The 20,210-nt window shown below is 35.5% G+C and overlaps 1 protein-coding gene across 1 annotated transcript in view; it reads left to right on the forward strand.

Moving 5' to 3' along the window:
* Positions 1-1,627: 1,627 nt before the first annotated feature.
* Positions 1,628-20,210, forward strand: part of LOC145586456 (uncharacterized) — a 45,894-nt gene continuing 27,311 nt past the window's right edge. The window contains exons 1-19 of the mRNA XM_081643297.1: positions 1,628-1,761; positions 1,986-2,086; positions 2,210-2,287; positions 3,494-3,621; positions 3,756-3,849; positions 8,085-8,128; positions 8,245-8,313; positions 9,477-9,529; positions 10,616-10,817; positions 11,115-11,183; positions 11,273-11,352; positions 11,985-12,134; positions 13,769-13,832; positions 15,840-15,941; positions 17,202-17,390; positions 17,491-17,612; positions 17,825-17,975; positions 19,284-19,382; positions 19,486-19,587. Of these exons, the coding sequence (XP_081499423.1) occupies positions 1,996-2,086; positions 2,210-2,287; positions 3,494-3,621; positions 3,756-3,849; positions 8,085-8,128; positions 8,245-8,313; positions 9,477-9,529; positions 10,616-10,817; positions 11,115-11,183; positions 11,273-11,352; positions 11,985-12,134; positions 13,769-13,832; positions 15,840-15,941; positions 17,202-17,390; positions 17,491-17,612; positions 17,825-17,975; positions 19,284-19,382; positions 19,486-19,587 (1,887 nt within the window). The 5' untranslated portion in view covers positions 1,628-1,761; positions 1,986-1,995. The remainder of the gene's footprint in view (positions 1,762-1,985; positions 2,087-2,209; positions 2,288-3,493; positions 3,622-3,755; positions 3,850-8,084; positions 8,129-8,244; positions 8,314-9,476; positions 9,530-10,615; positions 10,818-11,114; positions 11,184-11,272; positions 11,353-11,984; positions 12,135-13,768; positions 13,833-15,839; positions 15,942-17,201; positions 17,391-17,490; positions 17,613-17,824; positions 17,976-19,283; positions 19,383-19,485; positions 19,588-20,210) is intronic.

A 20,210-nucleotide genomic window follows, 5' to 3' on the forward strand; every position in this document is an offset into this window, starting at 1 on the left:
TCTTATTGTGTGATTTCGCAGAATCCCAATTGTAAATGGAAATTCCATCATTGCCTGATGTTGCTTGTTCATGCCTTTCAAGCAGAGTGGGAAAGGGAAAGGGGTGGGGTCGCCGGGAGATCATTTGGGTGCCGGTCGCTGGCACGGAAGGAGGGGTGGCTGACGGGGTTGTAGAATGGCTGGGATATTTTTTTCTTTTATTTTTTTAAGTTTTTTCCTTTATTTTTTTTAAATAAATTAAATCTTATATTAAATTTAAGAGTCATTTTTCAACTTTTAACCACAACACTCCAAACTCTAAATCCTCAATTTTAGTTAACTTTACTTTTTTTTTTTCCTTCTTAAAACCCTATTAATTTCCATCATAACTTCCTATTTCATAACTTCTACTAAACAAATTCAATAACCTTCACTATCATATTTACACAAATAAATTAATAGTAATATTGTATGGAGTAGTAATAAAAAAAACATTGATATATACGATTAATATATTCTGTGCTTTAGCACGGGTACGCTCTAGTTGTTACTAGCTTAAGGCCCGTGCCATGCATGGTAAGTCTAATTTTTGTAAGAAAATTAATTATATCCAACAATAATATTTGATAAAACATACAAATAAAATATATAGAAATTATAATGTCATAAAATATATTAATAGGCAAAGCAAAAAATAATCTAAAAATGGATTTTTTTAGGCTACCTAAACTCGATAATTTTTCAGGCGGGAATTGGTTTGATCAGATCTAGTGTTCATACTAGTAAATACTTATAAATAAATGCATTTTTAATAAATATCAAAAATCAATCAAACAACAAACTAAAATCTTCTTTGTCAAAAAAAAAAAAAAAAAAAAAATTACACAAACATACACAAAATTACAAATACTATATCCCTTTTTATATCTAAAAACTCATTTGTCAAATACAACTTTTATTTTATAGCTATACACAATACACCTATACTATACTCTATAAATCCTTAATTTGAGATAATATGTACGTATAGTAGTAAAATTTCAGAAATAAAATTGTAATTAACTTAATTATATAGTTATATTAAATTGAAATTGAAATAAAATATTAGCTAGCCGAGGTATTTAAAATAAATAAATAAATAAATAAATGATATTTTAAAGTAATTTCTATAACATCTATTACATGAATCAATTTATTATTACTTTTTTTGGCAAAATCAAATAATACTCAATTTAAAAGATAATTAAAATAGAGTTGAAATATTTATTTCGGTAAATGTATATAGAGTAATTATGAATCCCAAATAAAAAAAAAGAATATATATTTGTCATAAAGGTTAAAAAAGAAGGAGAGTTTTAGAGGGAAAAAACAGTACAGGATGTGACATGTGTCACTCCCGGTGTTTGTTTTAGTATTAAGGGCCTGTTCTCATACGATTATTTTCAGTTCACTTCACTTCAACTCTAATAAGTTCAGTTTAGTTCAGTTCAGCTCTAATAAGTTCAGTTCAACTCCTAATTTCCTTCTCTTATAAGTTCAGTTCAGTTGAGTTCAGTTCATCTCACTTCACTTCAATTCAGCTCATTTCACTCAATAAGAACATACCCAATTTACTGATTATCGATTCAATGAAAGGGCGTGACGCTGTCGCCCAAGACACGGAATAGTTCTAACATGAAAAATTGAATGCAATACACCATTTTTGTTTACCCCTCCAGACCCAGGAATCAAATTTGGGGCGAATTCAAAGTTTTCCAGAAATTCAATTGATTGACTCGCTAGGTAAACAATTATCATCTATATTCTTCTTTGTTCAACTCTTTCGATATAATTCGTAATTAATTATCAGAATTAGGTTTTTTTTTTTTTTTTTTTTTTTAATTTTTTTTTTATTTTGGTATTGTTACTTTGTTTCATTGATAACTTTGAACAATAATGTTTTTAGTTTCTTGCTTAATTTTGGAATTTTCATTTGGCATTTTGGAACTAAAATGTTGAATTTGTAGGATATAAACAATGTTCGAGGGACCAGTTCGACAATTGCTACTTGGTTATCTTGGAAAATACATCAAAGATTTTCATCAACAGCAGCTTAAAATCACTTTAGGTAATTGTATATTATTGCGTTATTAGTTGATAATGAGAATTATAATACATTCGATTAGGAGGAGTTTACAATATAGTGATGTTTGATACTTGTATTATTGTTTGTGTTGTTTATTTTGTTCAGATGAAATTGTATTGAAGGACGTAGAGCTTATTCTTGAAGCATTTGACTATCTTCAGTTGCCGGTTGCTCTCAAACAATGTAATTCTTAAACCACCTATTCGTATCGTGATATGTCGTTTTGATAAAGTAGTACTTGTAAACCGTAGTTTTTGCTCTTAGGAAATTTCGTGAAAGTGCGATAATACCACTTGGCTCTAGAGTTTTTGAGGTGATTGAGAAAAATGTTAGTTAATATTGTGAGGTTAAACCAGAATTGTTTGTTATGTTTGCCGAAGTGACAAATATTATGGGATTGCCTTAGTGTTGAAATTTAGTAAATTTGTAAATATCATCAATTGAGGTTTTTACCTTATTTTTTACAAGTTATAAATCAAAAATCATTTTTCTAATAATTTCTATGTTTATGTTCTACCACCCATTGATAATTTATATGAAGTATTTACTTGTATTTAATGTATATACTGATACTATTTGACCCTTGTCTAATTAGAAAACTATCAGTTTTACAAAACCAAAGTATAAAGCAGAAAAAGGATTATAACTTGGTATCGTAGAGGTTGGGAGATGTTTTGGAGATCTAAATTTTCTACCATGTGCTATGCTGTTAGGAAGATTTAAGAGTAGTCTTGCTAACTTGGTTGTGACTTATCTGAAGTTCTGAAAACTATACTCCTTATTTCAAATTAATATCCTTGCTAGGTTTCAAATTCCACAATTTGAGGCTTTTACTAGGTTTAATATATTAGTGATTATTGAATATATATTTTTTTTCCCACCTTGTCACTTTAATTTTCATGATTTTAATATATTAGTGATTATTGAAAATGTTTTTAAAATTTTTGGGCCTTGTTAGTAGCAAAACTAATGCCACTTGGATGTTGGAACCATATTTTCCTAACTATTGGGTAGGATGATACGTGGAAGGTTAAGAGTACATTTATTCCTTACCTAAAATTTCATAAGTTGGGGTTATGCCAGTTAAGAATGGGGTTAATACAATGCTGCAATATTAGTTTGTAAGAAAATTGCCTATCATTGCTGAAACTTGCAGAGGGTAACCCGGGGGGGGGGGGGGGAATCTGTTTTTTTTTTTTTGTTTAACCTTATAGTTGTTTTATTACTATTGTTTTATCCGAATCACCTGTCACACAAGTCAAACTTATGATGATTTGTGCCAGTGAATTTTTTCTTGTTTTCTTTTTGGTTTTTAGAGTTGTTTAAAGTATGGATGTTTAAATTTTATCACTTATTTTTCATTAAAATCCGCATTTGATTGACTTTCAGGTCATGTTGGTAGGCTTAGAATTGGAATTTCTTGGAAAAAGCTGAGTTGGGAGTCTTGGGACCCTATTGTAATAAACTTAGAACTTGAAGATGTCCATTTTTGTGCTGGTCCACGTGATGATCATGAGGTATCCCTATCTTCTATGTACTTCCCTAGATGAATTCCTTGGGGAAAAGCATATGATGCTAGCCTGTTGTTTCTCTTTCTTGCGCATTGGTTATAAAATGTACTTAGTTATCTCATTTACCCTTATATCTGCAGTGGAGCGTAGATGCTGTTGAAAGAAGAGAATTAGCTGCTAAAAAAGCAAAGCTTGCTGCTGCAGAGTTGGCAAAACTGTCAAGACGGGTCTGTGGTGAGACATGATCTTATGCCTCTTTATCATCTCTTAATGATGTACTTGTTGTTGCTCGAATGAGTCGTATTGAATGTTACAGTCTAGGCTAGTGCTTTTATTAAGATGTTCTTGACATGAAGGTAAAGGTAGACAGATAAAAGTATAATCTACTACTAATCAAGAGACAGCCAATTGTCAAAAAAAAGTTGAGAAGATGAAGACCTTGTCTCGATCTGACACAATGGATCCCGGTATCCCATGTAGCTTCACCACCTCATTTAAGAAGCTATGCGCCACACTTTGAGCAGTGAAAGGGTGCTTGAATGGAATGAAGTGCCCGTACTTAGTCAGTCTATCCACCACTATGAGTATGGTATCCCAGCCGAGGGATTTGGGCAACACCTCCACAAAGTCCATCGATATATCTTCCCAAACCTTTTCCAGAATAGGCAAAGGTTGGAGAAGACCCAAGGGGGACAAAGTTGATGATTTGTTCTGTTGACAAATATGGCAGTGCTGAACATACTTAGTCAAATCTTTTCTCATCTCGAACCAGAACCATTCTCTTGCCAAACGGTGGTAAGTTTTGAGGTCACCAGCGTGCCCCCCACCATGGAGTCGTGATACTCCTTAAGCAACTTGGTAGTCTGTTCATAATGTCTAGGAACCATTACCCTTCCTTTGTATTTCAAAACTCCATTCTCCAAGGTCTTACTAATTCACTGTTGGTAGGCTTCACCCACCTCCCTTTGCTCCAAAAGATACTTGAGACTTTTTTGATCCGTCCGAACAATGAAATGTCGGCCTAACAAATAGTGACTCCATTTCTCAACCGCAAACACAATTGCCATCAATTCTTTCTCATAGATGGGCTTTTCCCGGTTTCTCACACCTTAAATTTTGCCGAATAAGCGATTGGGACAGCCCCCAAGCCCCCAACCCATGCCCTAATGCATACGTTTCAACCACAAATGGCTCCGAAAAATTAGGGGCTGCTAGAATAGGAGCATTAACCATGGCACCCTTAAGTGTATTAAAGGCCGTAGTGGCAGCATGAGTCCACCCAAAATTTTCCTTACGCAATTGATCAATCAATGGAAGAGCAATTTGCGCATAGTTCTTTATAAACTTGCGATAGCTGCTTCAAATTCGTGGGAGGGGGCCAATCTAGCATGGCCTGAACCTTGGAAGAATCAACTTCCACCCCCGCTACTGAAATAATGTGGCCTAGGTAAGCAACCTTTGCCTTCCCTACTTCACACTTCTTGAAATTGATGAAGAGCTGATGGTCTGCTAGTGTCTGTAACTCTTGTTGTAAGTGCTCTTTATGAAAATCAACACAAGGGCTGTACGCTAATATATCGTCAAAAAACTCCAAGACGAACTTACGCAAGAAGGGCTTGAAAACGTTGTTCATAAGCGATTGAAACGTAGCAGGAGCATTGGTTAGCCCAAAGGGCATTACAAGGAACTCTTAATGGCCCTCATGGGTTCGAAATGCCGTTTTATGGACATCCTTGGGCTTCACCCGAATCTGGTGATATCCTGACTTTAAGTCAAGTTTAGTGAAAATCGCCGAACCACCCAACTTGTCTAGTAACTCATCAATGATGGGAATAATAAACTTGTCGGGAACCGTTTCCTTGTTTAAGGCCCTGTAATCAACGCAGGAACACCATGAGCCGTCTTTCTTCTTGACCAACAAAACCGTATTAGAGTATGCACTTGTTGAAGTTTGAATGATACAAGCCTTAGCATATCCGAGACCAAGTTCTCTATTTCGGTTTTCTGAGATTGTGGATATTTGTAGGGCCTGATACTAACCGGATTAGCTCCACTGCGCAACACAATGGCATGCTCAATCTGCCTTTGTGGAGGTAACCCAACAGGCATGTTAAAAACATGCTGAAACTTCTGAACAAACAGAGGGAATTTCTGGTTCCTCCTCCCCTGTCTTCTCAATGTGGTTTAATTCGAGCAAAAACCCATGGCCTTCCTTCTGCAAGTTTTTGAACATCGCCTTCAAACTGAGAATCACCCTTCAAGGTGACTGTATTTCCATCCAACTTGAATTTCAGTGTTTGTGTTTTCCAATTGGCGGTGATTGTGCCCAGCTTCTCCAACCATTGGATGCCGAGGATCAAATCCGAGCTACCCAAAGGAAGGATGAGGAAATCTTCAACTATTGACACACCCTGTAAATCTAACAACACCCCCTTACAAACGCCCTCTCCTTGCACCGCCTCGCTGGTACCAAGAGTCACCCCAAAACTTTTGGATTCCGAGGGTTGGATATCCAATTTCTGGCAGCTATGGTAGAGATGAAGTTATGGGTGGCACCGGGATTGATTATCACCACCACAGACCTGCCGTTCACTACTCCAGCTAACCTCATAGTTTTCGGACTAGTCATTACATAACTCAGAGAAACCTCTGGGGTGGTGTCAATTTTTGGTTGCTCTAAGAGAGCTATTTTAGGTTGCTTCTCCACCACAGTAAATTTGCCGGAATCATCCCAGTCATCATCATCATCCACCGTGAGCAAAACACTCAACCCTCGCCGCTGACAACGATGGTTGAGATTCCATTTTTCATCACAACGAAAACACAATCCCTGCTCGTGCTTTTGTTTTAATTCTTTTTCCGATAGCTGCCTTATTTCTCCGGGGGTTTTGTGGTTGTTGTAGGTGTTTCTGTTTGTGTTTGGCTGCTAGGTGAAGTTGTTGGTGAGGTTCGGGTTTGTGTTTAGGCTTGTGTTTAGGGTCGTAGTATTTTGGGTTAGGGTATTTGGGTTGGATCGAAATTTTGGGGCTGGGAAGGTTTGGGTAGTGGGCTCAACCGTAATTTTTCCCTCAATCCTCATTGAAAGATCCATAGCCTGATCCAAGGTGACCGGGTCTAGGATTCAGACTTCAACCCGAATAACTTCCTTCAATCCATTGATATACTGGCATTTTGCGATCTCCTCACATACACCATCGATCGGAGCTAATAGCTCAATAAAGCGACGTCGGTAATCAGCCACCACCGTGCCGGTCTCTGGTGTGCGAACCACTGCTTGTGAAGCGTGCCGGTTACGGTGGTTCTGAATCGGCGGAGAAGCAGCTTTTTCAACGCCTCCCACGTTCGCAATGGGTGACGGCGGTGCTCCCATTGATATGAGAGCATCGCGTCACCGTCAAGCGCAACAATAGTCGCCTCCAGTTGGTCTTAAATGGAAGAATTGCTCAACCACTGGATTTGTGCCATCAAAGAGTGGCAAATCTAGTTTTCACAACTTCCAATTCGATTGCCCTCCCTGAAAGCCACCTTCTCCATAATCCAAGTGAGACTGCAATGCGAACGGGTTGTCTCCTGGTACTGAGGTCCATTCACCATGAATGAGCGCAACTCCGAGCGTATCTTCTCATTCTGTTCATTGAGGTTAGTTTGGAGTGTTGCTATGGCAGTGGCGATTTAGCGAGCAACCCGATTGGTCCTTCCAGCTACCTCCTGCTCAAACAAGTCCAAACGCTGACCATGATTCAAGCGGGCCATCTTCTTCTCAGGCTAAGATCGTCACTGGTCTGATACCAATTTGCTAGAGATTAGTATGAGAACAGTAAGTAAATCAGCTAATTAGAGAGAGAAAACAGCAGCCAAGGGGATATTTGTATTACTAAACAGAGTATTCAGTAATACAATGCCTTCAATTCGAGAAGAAGGAACTCTCCTACACAACAATCTTCACAATTAATTTTCTGATGCCTTCCCCTTAACCCCAAACACCTATTAATACCCCATTCAGCAAGCTACAGCTAAGAGAATCCAAAATAACAAACTCATAACAAACTTTCATACAGATTACTATTTTACCCTCTTCTCCACAAAACTGATTTTAACAAACTTCCAACTCAGCATTCTGATTAATTCTTGAGCCTTCTAGAATAAGTGAAGCGTATATTGGGCTGATTCCTTGCATAATATTTTCGAATTAGTTGTGATAGAGATAAGTGGTTGGCCAAGGGTCGTAAAGAGAACTAGAGAAGTAATAATAATAGTTGGCCCTTGCCAGAAAAATAGGCAATCTAAATTGGGACAGCTGAAAAAGGTAAATGTAGGCAAACTAAGTTGGGGTGGAAAGAGTATTTAAATAGATGCATGATTAAGAAAAAGAAGAGTATGGCATATGCTTGCCTTGTTTTTCTTTCTCTCCTTTTCTTTCCTCTCTAAATTCCTCTTCTCCTTTTTATTTATTTGTTTGTTTTTTGCAGATAATCAAGCAGGGCAATCATTGATCTCGCATGTGACTGGAAGGGTGATTGTCTGTTTTGTTATTGCTGTTATTGGAAATATTCTCTATAAGTGTTGCTCTCTGAGTTTAGTGACTTAAGTCTGTCAAAGTACTCACATTATACAAATTTGTTTGTACAGATCCTTGATAGCATTCAAGTATCTATGAGGAATGTTCATATAGTATATTGTGATACAGAGTCTCCATCGGTATTACTTTTCTCTTTATAGTTACTCTCTTTAATTTCTGTGAGATGAATTTTCTTGTTATTCCTGTTATTCTATGTTTATCTGATATGATGATTTTTTTTTTTTATTTATTTTTTTGTCAATTTTAATGGCTTTGATTTTCAGTATTTGTTAATAGATACCAGAGTTAGTGTTTGTGAGCCTGTTTGTATGTGTATATCTGGTCCTAGATTTTGCTCATCCACACTGTAGGATTCTATTGTGTGAATGAATTTCTATTTGGTCTGACAATCATCTTCCTCCCTGTTTTTCCCTTGTTATCTTCCCTTATTATTATTATTATTATTATTATTATTTATTTTTTTTTTGAAGTTTTATGTTATTGAAATGACAATGTTATCAGTTATGCTTGTATATACTTACTCCATTTCCTTAAAATTGCAACAAGTTTACTTTCATAATTACTAGCTTACATTTTTTACCATTAATATCATTAATTATCTATTAGTAAAAATTTATATAAAATTGATTCTTTGAAAATATAAATAGTGACTAATCCAACAACATTTTACATTATATAAAATACGGTTTGATTTTTTATTTATTTATTTTAAAAACTTTTTATAAACATATGCATGTTTGTAAAACGTGTGCTCAAAGTTAATGTATTGAAAACAGGAGAAGTTGTTTATGTAGGGAAGCTTACTCTGATGTGGATTTTGTATGTTTTGATCGAAGTGTTACATTTGCAGTATCAATTCATGTACATGGTAGCTCGATGTCATTGTAGATATGTAGTTTTCACTTTGGTTATTTCAATTTTGGCCTCTTTAGCTATCAAATTCATAAGCATCCAATCACCTTATCTGTTTTCTTAGGTCAACATGCTAATGGTTGATTTCCTTTCATTTATTACATTCATTGTACGAGTGTTTTTAATAGATAGATATAGTGGTTTCCATGAAATTTAAGCAAAAGTTTGTTTCATACTAAACAATCTATGTCTTCTAATCTTAATTTAGGTCATATTAGCCCTCACTCGTCTTTGGAATGTAGGATCTGGAAACAGATCACATTTCTTTTGGTTTTCTTTAAATATTTATTTATTTAATTTTCTATGTGATATGAGCTGGATGATGTTTAAAGACTGAATCAAATGTGCACCAACTCTTTCTTTGATGCAGATGCTTTTTGGTTTAAGATTTTCAAGCTTGGAGATGAAGCAAGCTCCTGATGGGTAATCATTTGTCCCTGCAAAGAAATATGTGTATGTTGCAAGTTAACTGTTCATAATGTTCCTTTGGAAATTAGAGCAATGCATAAATATGTACTTCTTGCGTTGCTGGCAAAAATTGTTTGAGAATTTCAATGTTAATGAACATCATAACCAAATCAAAGATGTTCTGGTTTGAACTGCTCAATCTTTATGGTCTGGTTTGGTGTAAGCTGAATGTCTGATGCCCTGATGTGATTTAACTTAAACTGTATTTAACACTATTGTATAAGAAAAAACATTGTCATGTGGGATCTTGTTAGATTCTTCTCAATCTTTACGGTCTGGTTTGGTTTGGACTGCTCTGATGTGATCAGATGCTTTCAAGAATAACTATGGAGCAATAAATTTCTAAAATAAGGTGAAAAGAACTAGTTCTTAGTCTTATTGTTTACTACTCTGTATATATCTCATATAAACTGTGTAAATGTTGTGAGCTTGTTGCATATTGCCTCTCAAAATGTTTGTGAGACTTGCTGTGTGTTAGCAGCTGATGGTGGTCTTGAGTGAACACTTCTCAGCTCTGCTCAGTTCTGTCTTTCCCAGTGACCTCAATGAGATATAAGTAAAAAAGCTTACCTATTATTTACAAGCTAGGAAAAATAGTAGCCCAGCTAAATGAGGGATTTGTGATGATTCAATAGAAATCCTTTCTTGTTGTGTGTGTTAGGTAAATGTCAATCTGAAATAAGAGGGATTTGAAAGTTTTCCATAATAGATTTTATTTTCTTTTGACAGTGAACAATACTATCAACTCTTGTCAAAAACAAAGTGCTTTGAAATTCTGCTTTGCTCGTTGGTCTTTGCCTTTACTACTCCAATCTTGGCAGTTAGGCTGTTGTATTATTTAATATTATTGGGGTTATATCACTTCAGCTGTTTCAATCCTTGTTGAGCCTTTTACATTTTCTTCTGACTGTACCTACCTCATCTATAATTGATTACCTTCCAATCTTCAATTACTTGCATTGGTCAATGTAATGCCTTTTTTTTTTTGTTCCTAATTTAATAGTATAAGTAGCATGATTTTTGTCCATCTACTGTTTCCAGGCCCTTGAGCTCAAAGGCAAGAGGTGGTCAGGTCAATAAGACTGTGGAGGTCTATGGTCTGGGGATTTACTGTCGCACCCTTGAAGGGTTTCTGAGTTCCTTGGATGCCAATGTTATTAAAGAAAATGTATTGTGGCAATATGCAACAACTAATGTGGATAAATATGACTATTTAGTGACACCCTTTGATTTATCTCTACAGGTATTGATGTCTGCATTTGTCTATACAAAAAACTTAATAACCTGATTAAATTCCCTTTCAGTATAGTTTGTACATAAAGTTGCTTCTTTTAAATTCCCATTTTTTAATTGATCTAAATCGTATTGATGGGCTCTACTGTGGCTTGTAACCTGATTAAATTTTTTGAAAGCTTTATTTTTTTCATATTGAGAAACTAGTACCATTTGTTCCTTGTCATTCTAGACATGATGAATCTTGTTTTGAAATGAAAATTGTAACTTATGCCTGGCCCTGATACGTTGTCTTGCTCTACTCAAGGTGATAAAGTCTGGAAAGCTTGAGCTTGATGCTCCTCAATATTCTGTTGCCGCTGAGTTGACAAAACTGGTTGGTTGATTGATATGGAGCAATCTCTGGGTTCCAAGTTATTGAATGTTTAGTTAGTTTCTTTACTCCCCTCATTTTTTTTCTGTCAGGTCATGACCATAAATCCTACTCAGCTACAGCACATCTTGAAGTTTTCAGACTATATCTGTACATGTCAGCTGAGGGAAAAGTAATTTCAACTCATATAATCTACTACTTCCTCTTTTCATGTTCGCACATAATGTTTATCTGCTTCATTAGTTTCTTGTTGGAAAAAGTTATCTTTTGAATTTTAAGCTCTTGAGCAAGTTTAATTGGGCATGTATTGAAACAAATGCTATAGTCCCAATTGACACCACAGCTTTAATTCTGTTGGACATAATGTGTTAGCTTATCAGTTGTCTGTGCAAGTGTATACACAACTGGCTGCCTTTCAACCCTAGGCTCAATTAGGCTGTCTTTGGCTTATCATTTTATCAGACATCTTAAGATCTTGTCTCTTTTGGTATTGTTCAAATTTCTGCATGCTCATGTAACATTCCTCTGATAGTCTGATCTATTCCACTTTTATTAATGTTTATATTGTTTCAAAATTCTGAGCTACTGACCACTTGCCTACCAAAACAAGCTATTTACCATAGGACACCAACTGAAGATGGTCAAGTGTCATGTGTTTCTGAAGCTAATATCAAATATCATTTCGCAAATCTATGTACTTTAATTGGTTTAATATTCACCTCTTGCCAGTTTTTTGACCCTGGGCAGAAGCAAAAATGACTTTATCATAACCATGATGCTATGTTTTGAATCCCCACTCTGTAGGTATGGACGCTACCGTCCCTGGGACTGTCCATTATCAAAGAAACTGAAAGGATGGCAGAAGGTCTGGTGGCGCTATGCTAAAGAATCTGTTCTTTTTGATGTTCGTAAGAGACGGAAGAAAACATCATGGTGGTATCTTGGGCAAAAACTGTATGTCTAACAATATAAAGTTTTCCCCTTGTTTTGTTTGTGTGTTTTGATTTTTAATTTTTTAAAAGTCCGCGTTTCAGCCTTGAATTGAGTATGTTAGGCTTTAGTTTTCCTTAGTCTGGTTGTTTTGTTGAATCAATTTAATTTTTTGCAGGAATTTTATCTGATGATGTGACATTGTATTGTCAAGATTTTAACAACATGCCTGTGTTATTTTTGCTAATACATGCTGTATGCTTTAGGAATACTTATTTAGAAAATTTTCCAGAGTCTTGTACCATATAAATCTGGATCATAGACCAAAGCTTGTACTTAAACAGCTTGCATCAGCTCGAATGCATGGAACTAGCGGGACATTTTTATTATTAATGTCAGCGAGGGTGACTGGGCTTGGTTTAGTTGGATTTAAAAATGTATACACAGTCTAAAGAATTCCTCAATATTGTAAATACTAGTACCACAGAGAATGAGATCAAAAATTTCTGATTAGTGTTTACTCCCTCCACTTGGAACACTTTGAGTTTATATGTATTTTTAGGAAGTATTGCAGGTATTACAAGGAAATGAAAAAACTGAGATGCAAGTAAATTTAGTTGGGGTATATTAAATTGTTTGTGAGATAGAGAAACAATAAAAAATTAGTGCAATTAAGGTTGGGAGAGAAACATAAAGATCTTATACTAGTGGGGTTATTGGAAGAGAGAAACAATAAAATAATGGTGGTCTCTTGCTAAAGTAGGAAGTGTTGTTGTAAGTACTTGTATTTGGAAACAGACATAAAAAGCAGCTGTTGCAACTTGCAAGTGTTCAAGAGTGGATGGATTATTGTTTTTAAGTAGTACATTTTGTAATTTTTTATATAAATAGATATCTATGACAAGACTCTCATTATGACATTTGTGGTAAGTCCTTTAAGCTTACCACAGCTATGTTGAAAATTCATGGATTTTTAAATTGTAAAATGCTTTTTTATTATTTTTTTTTCCTTTTTCTTACAAAAATAATTGCTCTCGTAAGCGCATGCTTTTATAATTTTTATGGACATATAATGGTAAAGTACACATTTTAAGGTTTAAATAAATGGTTAAATTTTGTTCCTATGAGGGGAGTACTCACAAGAATATAAGTTCCCACAACTTTTTAAGGTGTAGTATGATGAAGTACGACTTTTCGCCCAGTTGACATGCAGTTGTGAATTTGTTATGAACTATCTGTCCACCTGATCATACTAACCTCAGCTCCACTGGTATTATTTATATTGATCATTGTATCTTTCTGACTGAAAATTTTGAAGTCTGTATTTATTCCTATCATTAGTACTATGCAATCTTAGCGGCAGAATGGCAGCTTTAGCACAATGTCCCCAAAATGTTTGGGATGGAAATCATACTTCGCAACTCATTGCTTTAAAGTTTATCAAAATGTAGTTCTGGTATGTTCAGCTGGCTAGGGTTTATTGCTAGACCTCTTTATTAGGCTGACCTCTGACCAAATTCAATGCCAGTCTATTTCTTTTGACGTGATGTCTTGAAGTTGTTTGATGTTGCCATTTTTTTATATGCTTGATTTTAGGATATTTGTCTTCTGAGCATCTTGACATTCGTTTTTTCTTTTAAATTACTTGTATCTCCCAGAGTTCATCTTCGGAAATATGTGAATTTGTACAAGGTCAAATTGGATTTCCTTCAGAGGGAGCAGGTAACAACGGTTATTGTTTTTGGAGTTTGATACCTTTAAGACAATTATATTGTTCTTGTGCAGTTGCACTCTTGCTGTGCTACATCGACCTACAAAATTTTTTTATAGTTAAGGCTGAATGTACAATTGTGCGGAAGTAGAAGTATTTTCTGTTGCAGAGACCAATTTTAGAATCTGTATTCGTTCACCCTCCTCAGTCTCAGCCAGTCAGCCACCTACCCTACACTAAATATGTCCCAAGATTTAGTGCATAATTCCATACCTAGTCCCTGCTCAGACTACATATCCAATCCAGCATGCAAAAATTATTTTCCAATCAAATTTCCCTTAAGCCTTTCATTTATTGCATTGGAGTATTTTACTCGATTAGTTAAATCGAGCCAGCCATGTCTTTATGGTCAAGGCCTTACTTTTAAGAATCTCATTCTATAAGAGCAATTGGTTTGTGACTTTCCTCAACCAATCAAGGATATGATATTATTTTAACCAAAGAAGTTGTGGACGCTCTTTTTAGTTTCGTTGTGTTTATAACTTTCTCCAAGATTGTCACATGTTTACGACTTGGGCACATTAATTGATGAATCACATTGAACTTTGTATGCAGTAAAGATTAGGTTTGGGGGCTAGACCTTTTCAGTTTACAAGATATAAACAAAAATTGAGTAAGCTTCAAAGATATTACACCAAGTACTATTCCAAATGAGACTCAATCAGTCAAATAAAGTTCCGTATAGCTAAAACCCCCCTATCTCATTCAAACATGATAATATGAAAATAGAGCTGAAAAATAAAATCAAACTAAAGGATGTTTGGCCTTTTAAACGACTTTCAATTTCTGATATGGATGGAAATTAAAGTTCAATATGTGGTAGGATGTATATGTTGTATTTATGGACATGGCTGGGAGTGTTCTAGCTTTTGTATACTTTTATAGTTGTTTATATATAGAAGGAAATAATCAAGTTAAAGCGAGGGGAACGGAAAAATTGGGATCCATGTTTTGAAATGTTGGTTAAAAATTTAATTACATCTAATGTTACTTTAGAAAGATATGTGTAGTTGATTCTAATAGAAATTTATAAGGTCATTTTTTTTTAAAATACAAATGTAAAAGGTAGTTACTTGCAAATGTATTTTATATTTTTATGTCCTTATTATATTAAGCTTTTTACTTGCAAAGAAAATACTTTGTATAAAGTAACAAAAAATATGTTTAATTCAATGGCGTGAGTGAGTATTGTTTGTGGGCGCACCTTTTACATGTTTTCTCATCATTCCAATCTTTATGTTTTGAAATTTCTATAATTGTTTGAAGGGATCCTAGCTCAAAGGTAATTATTTAGTTGGTGGGTGAGTCGATTATTTTTTTGAAGTCTTTATCTCAATTTTCTCCACACTAATCCTTTTGGAGTTGACGAGATTAACAAGAAAAAAGTGTTTGGGATTGCGTGTTATGATGGTTCTAATTCTATTTACCTTTTATAGTCTTTGAAGGCATGAACTTTACTATCCATAGCCCTCCTTTTGTGTATTGGCGACTTGGCGTCATCCCCTTGATGCCTTTCTTTGGTTTACCTGCCCCTACCTTAGTCACTCAAACTTCCTATATTTAGTTTTGGACTTTTGGATGAAATTACATTATTGCCCTCAAAAAATTGTAGACTTGGTTAAATTTGTTACTCGTATAATACATTGGAAGTACATCAAGTTAACCAAACAAAACATATGAAGTTGATATATAGGGAATACAATTTTCTTTAGTTTTAACCAAACATGATAATAGTATTTCCTAGGAATTATAACGTCCCATGAATTGTTACTTCCTATGGTATTTAATTCCCGAACGCAACCAAACGTGCCCTTATTATTACAATGAGACCAGCATTGCTGGGAAGCCTTTTAAACTGGGGAAAAATGAATTCCTCTTGTTTTATCTTTATAAATTTGATTCTCAGTTGATGTGGTATTCATGTTATCCTGTTTGCTTGGCCCTTTAATTTGTTCCAGCCAGTTGATCAAGATACACAATTCAAATTGGAGCAAATGGAGAAGGATGTTGACTTGGAGGATATCTTACGGTTTCGATCTATTGCAGAACGGGAGTTAGAGGTATCTTAAAGCTGGCTATCAGATTTTTGATTTGCAAATAGATAGAAGTTGAGTGACTAATAGATAATTAGGAATAATTATCAAAAATAAACCTTTTTTGGTGTACACCAAAAACAAGTTAACTTTAGAATTATCTCAAAATGTTACAACCTTTATTGGGTATCCGCCTAAAATGCGAAATGACCTATTGGTAACTTGTTTAACAGATAAGTGTGACACATGTGACTATTTAATTGGTCTGGATTTATTATTATTTTTTGTTTGATTTTTAGAATATTAATTCCAATAATCCTTCTCTCTCTTCCCTTCACCGGTGCCGCTTTGCGGCCGCCCTTACCTCTATGTTGTTTGCCCACTCTCTCTCTCGGCTCTGTTCTTTGTCAACTTGACTACAAAAACACCATCTCACCCCCACCATCACCACCGTAATACAATCAAACTTGCTATGATATCACAACTTTAGATGTTATGTGTTTCCCTAGATATCTATATGTTTACTAAGTAGCAAAACAATATGCCCACAAGAAGATGAATGCTAAGATTTCGGGTTATGTTTTCTTAATTGAATATTGTTGCTTCTTGTGTCTTGTCGCTTTTTAAAATATTGCACACCAAATGTTTGATGAAATGTCGCACTAAAGTTTTCTTTCTTTAGCTAATTTTAATGCTGTTGCCAAGATGCATTGATGGTTTATTAATTAGGAGTGATGAGACCGGAGACCCATTATGGGCATGGAGGTTGTATGCAGCCTGAGGAAGGTTGTTTTAAAGGGGAGGAGTTGGATTTGTGCAAGTATCTCTAATATTGTGAAGCCATTTAGTGGGCATGAGTATGGCAAGAAGAATAAATGAGGAGGTGTCTGGTGGTGTGGCTGCACGAGTGGAGAAGTTGGTGGTTGTAATGTTGTAAGACATGGGTCTGATGATAATAGGGGAAGGAGATGATGGGGCTGGTGACCGGGCGGATCTTGTGGTTGGGAGGTAGGGCGAGGTGGTGTGGTTGAGAAGCTTTATATATTTTTTAAAACAAAATCCTGATTACCCGGTTATAGGTAGTTTCTCTTGTGAAAAGCGTATACCTTTAAAGATTGTATTATTCTGAGGTAATATGAATGTTGACTTTTTAGTGGATGACTGAAAGGTTTGAGAATTTTCTCCTTTAAAGTACTGTATATTGAAGAGACAAATATTGGTTTTCCTCATTTTTGTAAGATCACATCTAAGCACCATATGTTAAATAATTTTTAATATCTTTGTAAGGATTCTCAAAGCTCGGTATCCTCTGATGCTATAGAAGGCAGCAGTCCAGCAGAAGATGGTCCGGACGACGAAGTTTCAACTGTTAAATCTCGTGGATGGCTGAACTGGTTATCTCGTGGGGTTCTGGGTGCTGGAGGAACTGATGATTCTAGTCAGTTTTCTGGAGTGGTCTCAGATGAGGTCTTAAAGGTGAATACAAAACTTTCATCAGTATAAAGTTGTAATTTTCATTTCCACCTTTTAGCTCTGGTCTGGTGGGTCCAGAATCTAATGATGTACTGTTCCTTAGGACATTTGCAAAGCTACAAAGTTTCAGCCTATGCCTAATGTGAACTTAGCTTCCAGTGGCGTAGCATTCCTGTTTGCTGTCAACTTCCACATTTCTGAGATGTCAATATCGATGAACAGCTTGTAAGGGTTCTAATTCTGATACTGAAATTGGGCTTTTCTTATTCTGTTATTTCTTGGATTGTTTCTATTTGATACTGTCTTAAATTGGACTTTTCTTTTGGAATTTACACCTATACATGTCATCTTGTACACCTCTGTAATATTTTCCATATCTTTGCTGATGAATTTTCTTATCCAAATAAACTCATGACATCGATTTTCACCTTTTTAAGGAAATTGGGCCAAGAGATAGCAGAGTTGAGCAGCTTTGCCCATCAAATTGAGTTCAATGTCTGGGAAGAATCCACTACAATCCTAGTGAAAGTTGGGTCTGCAGAGGTCACCAGTTCGTCTAAACAGATGGCAGTATTGCAAATGAAAAAGGTGTTTTTCACATCAAACATTATTCATAACATACTTTACTCTTATGTGGACTTAATATCATGGAAGTTGGTTTTCATGGATATATGGTCTAAGTAGTGGAACAATGAAGTGTGTTAGCCTCTTTATGAAAGAGTGATTTCTTTGGCTTCTCTGAATGATCATAAATCTCGGGGTAGTCCTTGATTTGGACCTGAAAATGACATTGGAGATTGATGCTGCTGTGAATTTTAATATCTTTCGCTAGAGGCTGTTTTAAGAAGAATTTACCTCTTATCTTTAGGATCTGATGGTCCATGACTCTATGGCATGTTCTTCGCATCCTATAATGTGATTTTGTGTGATGGATAGATCTGTAGAAACTAGTTTTGGAGAGTTCTATCTACAAATGGGAATGATAATATCTGTGGACATAATTTGTTTCTACTTGGGTTTATGTAAATGTCCTGTTTATGAAAACTCAGGGTATTGCAATTTATGATGATATGAGTTTATGTAAATGACTATCATCCTCATCTTAATTATTTTTATGCTTTGGTAATGGTTACAACTCTTCAAAGCGTTATTTTAAATAGAAGTAAAGCTAAAGCATAAGCTTTGCTACTTGAGTTTATGAACGTTGGGCTGTCTTAGACCTTGTAATTATTTGAGAGGGGGCGGGGGATTAAAGGTTTACATTTTTCTATAATATTTTCAATATAGTTCCCCTCCTCCCCCCTTTTTCTTCCATCTTTATGAAACAGACATTCTTTCTTTCTCTATTCATTTCAAATATAGTCCCCCCCCCCCCCCCCCCCCCCCCCCCCCCCCCCCCCTCTTCTAGCTTTTTGGAACAGACATTCTTTCTCTCTTTTCATTTCAAATATTCTATCTGGGACAGTACATCTGTTCATGTGATACATCTAGTCAAAACCAAACATGTAAATCATAAATTGACCATACATGGTAATGATCAAGTTTTAGCAGTATATATAAAAGTTTGCCTAGGCGACTGTGGTCAAGCACTAGATTTATTCTAGGTGATGTGCTTTCAATGGACCGCCTTTAGGCACATGAGATGCACCTGGGAAGCATTATTTTCTATTTTACACAATTTTTTTGAGGCACTGCAGAACCCATACCTCCCGATTAGTCTTTTGCTGCATTTATACATTGATCCTTAGCGAAATCTATTATTTTCTTGAGCTTTTTAGATGCATGGAATCTTTCTCTCTCTCTCTCTCTCTCTCTCTCTCTCTCTCTCTCTCTCGATTAAAAATAGTTTTGCTCATTTTGGAATGGTGCTGTTTCTTTCTACATTCTAATCTACAGGTATTCAATGGAGAGAATGGTTTGCTAAGTGAAACATCTCCCTCAAGCATCGAAGTTGATATTGCATTGAAGAATCAGATGGCAGAATCAATGTTCAGGGTATTTACAATACTCATATCCGACATTATTTATTACTAATGAACTTGTACCTGTATTCTTTTGAAGTCCTCGTCACTATAAATTGTCATCTTGATGTGACCAGGTTAAGGTTCAGCCAGTTGAAATATATTGCGATTTGGAGTCTCTTCTTCCTTTTGGGGAGTTCTTCAGTGTTATGGGATCCCACAAATCTTTGCAGCAAAGGGTATGCAATTAATTTTATAAGTGGTTTAAGTTTCTTTAGGTGCTGATTGCTGCTTATTAGCAAATTGCTTTCTTGTCAACCCCTCTTTTTCTTTTTTGCTAAGAAGAGTAAAAGAGTTACGGTACAGCTGCACAAGAGGTTTTATTTGATGTGTGAATTTCTGTTCAAGAGGTTTTATTTCCTTCATTCAAACTAAAGTACGTGATGATGTGACCGAGTTTTGAAACCATGGTATTTATTGTAGAAAAAGACAAAGAAAAAAATTTGACACAATCCCACCTATAAGTGACCTTATTTTGGTCTGGCCTTTTAATTAATTTAATATAATCCCACCTTAAGCATCCATCTTAAAATGGACCCTAGTAAAAAATGATCAGTTATAACTGGTAAAAACTGACATGGCAATTATATATACATATATTTATATAAAAGTCCGATGTAGCTAGTGAAGCATAAGTGGAACCCTATCTCCTTTCTTCCTCTCTCCTCTTTCCCTTCTCCTTCCTCTTTCCTCCTTGTCTTCCTCTTTAGATCTTCTAAAAAGGGAAAAAAAACCTCATTCTCTTTCTTTAATACGGGTAAAATCTTGGTTCTATGGTTGTGGCTACCATTGACATGAGGAA

The sequence above is a fragment of the Chenopodium album genome, chromosome 16, assembly GCF_948465745.1.
Source record: "Chenopodium album chromosome 16, dcCheAlbu1.1, whole genome shotgun sequence".
NCBI lineage: Eukaryota > Viridiplantae > Streptophyta > Magnoliopsida > Caryophyllales > Amaranthaceae > Chenopodium > Chenopodium album.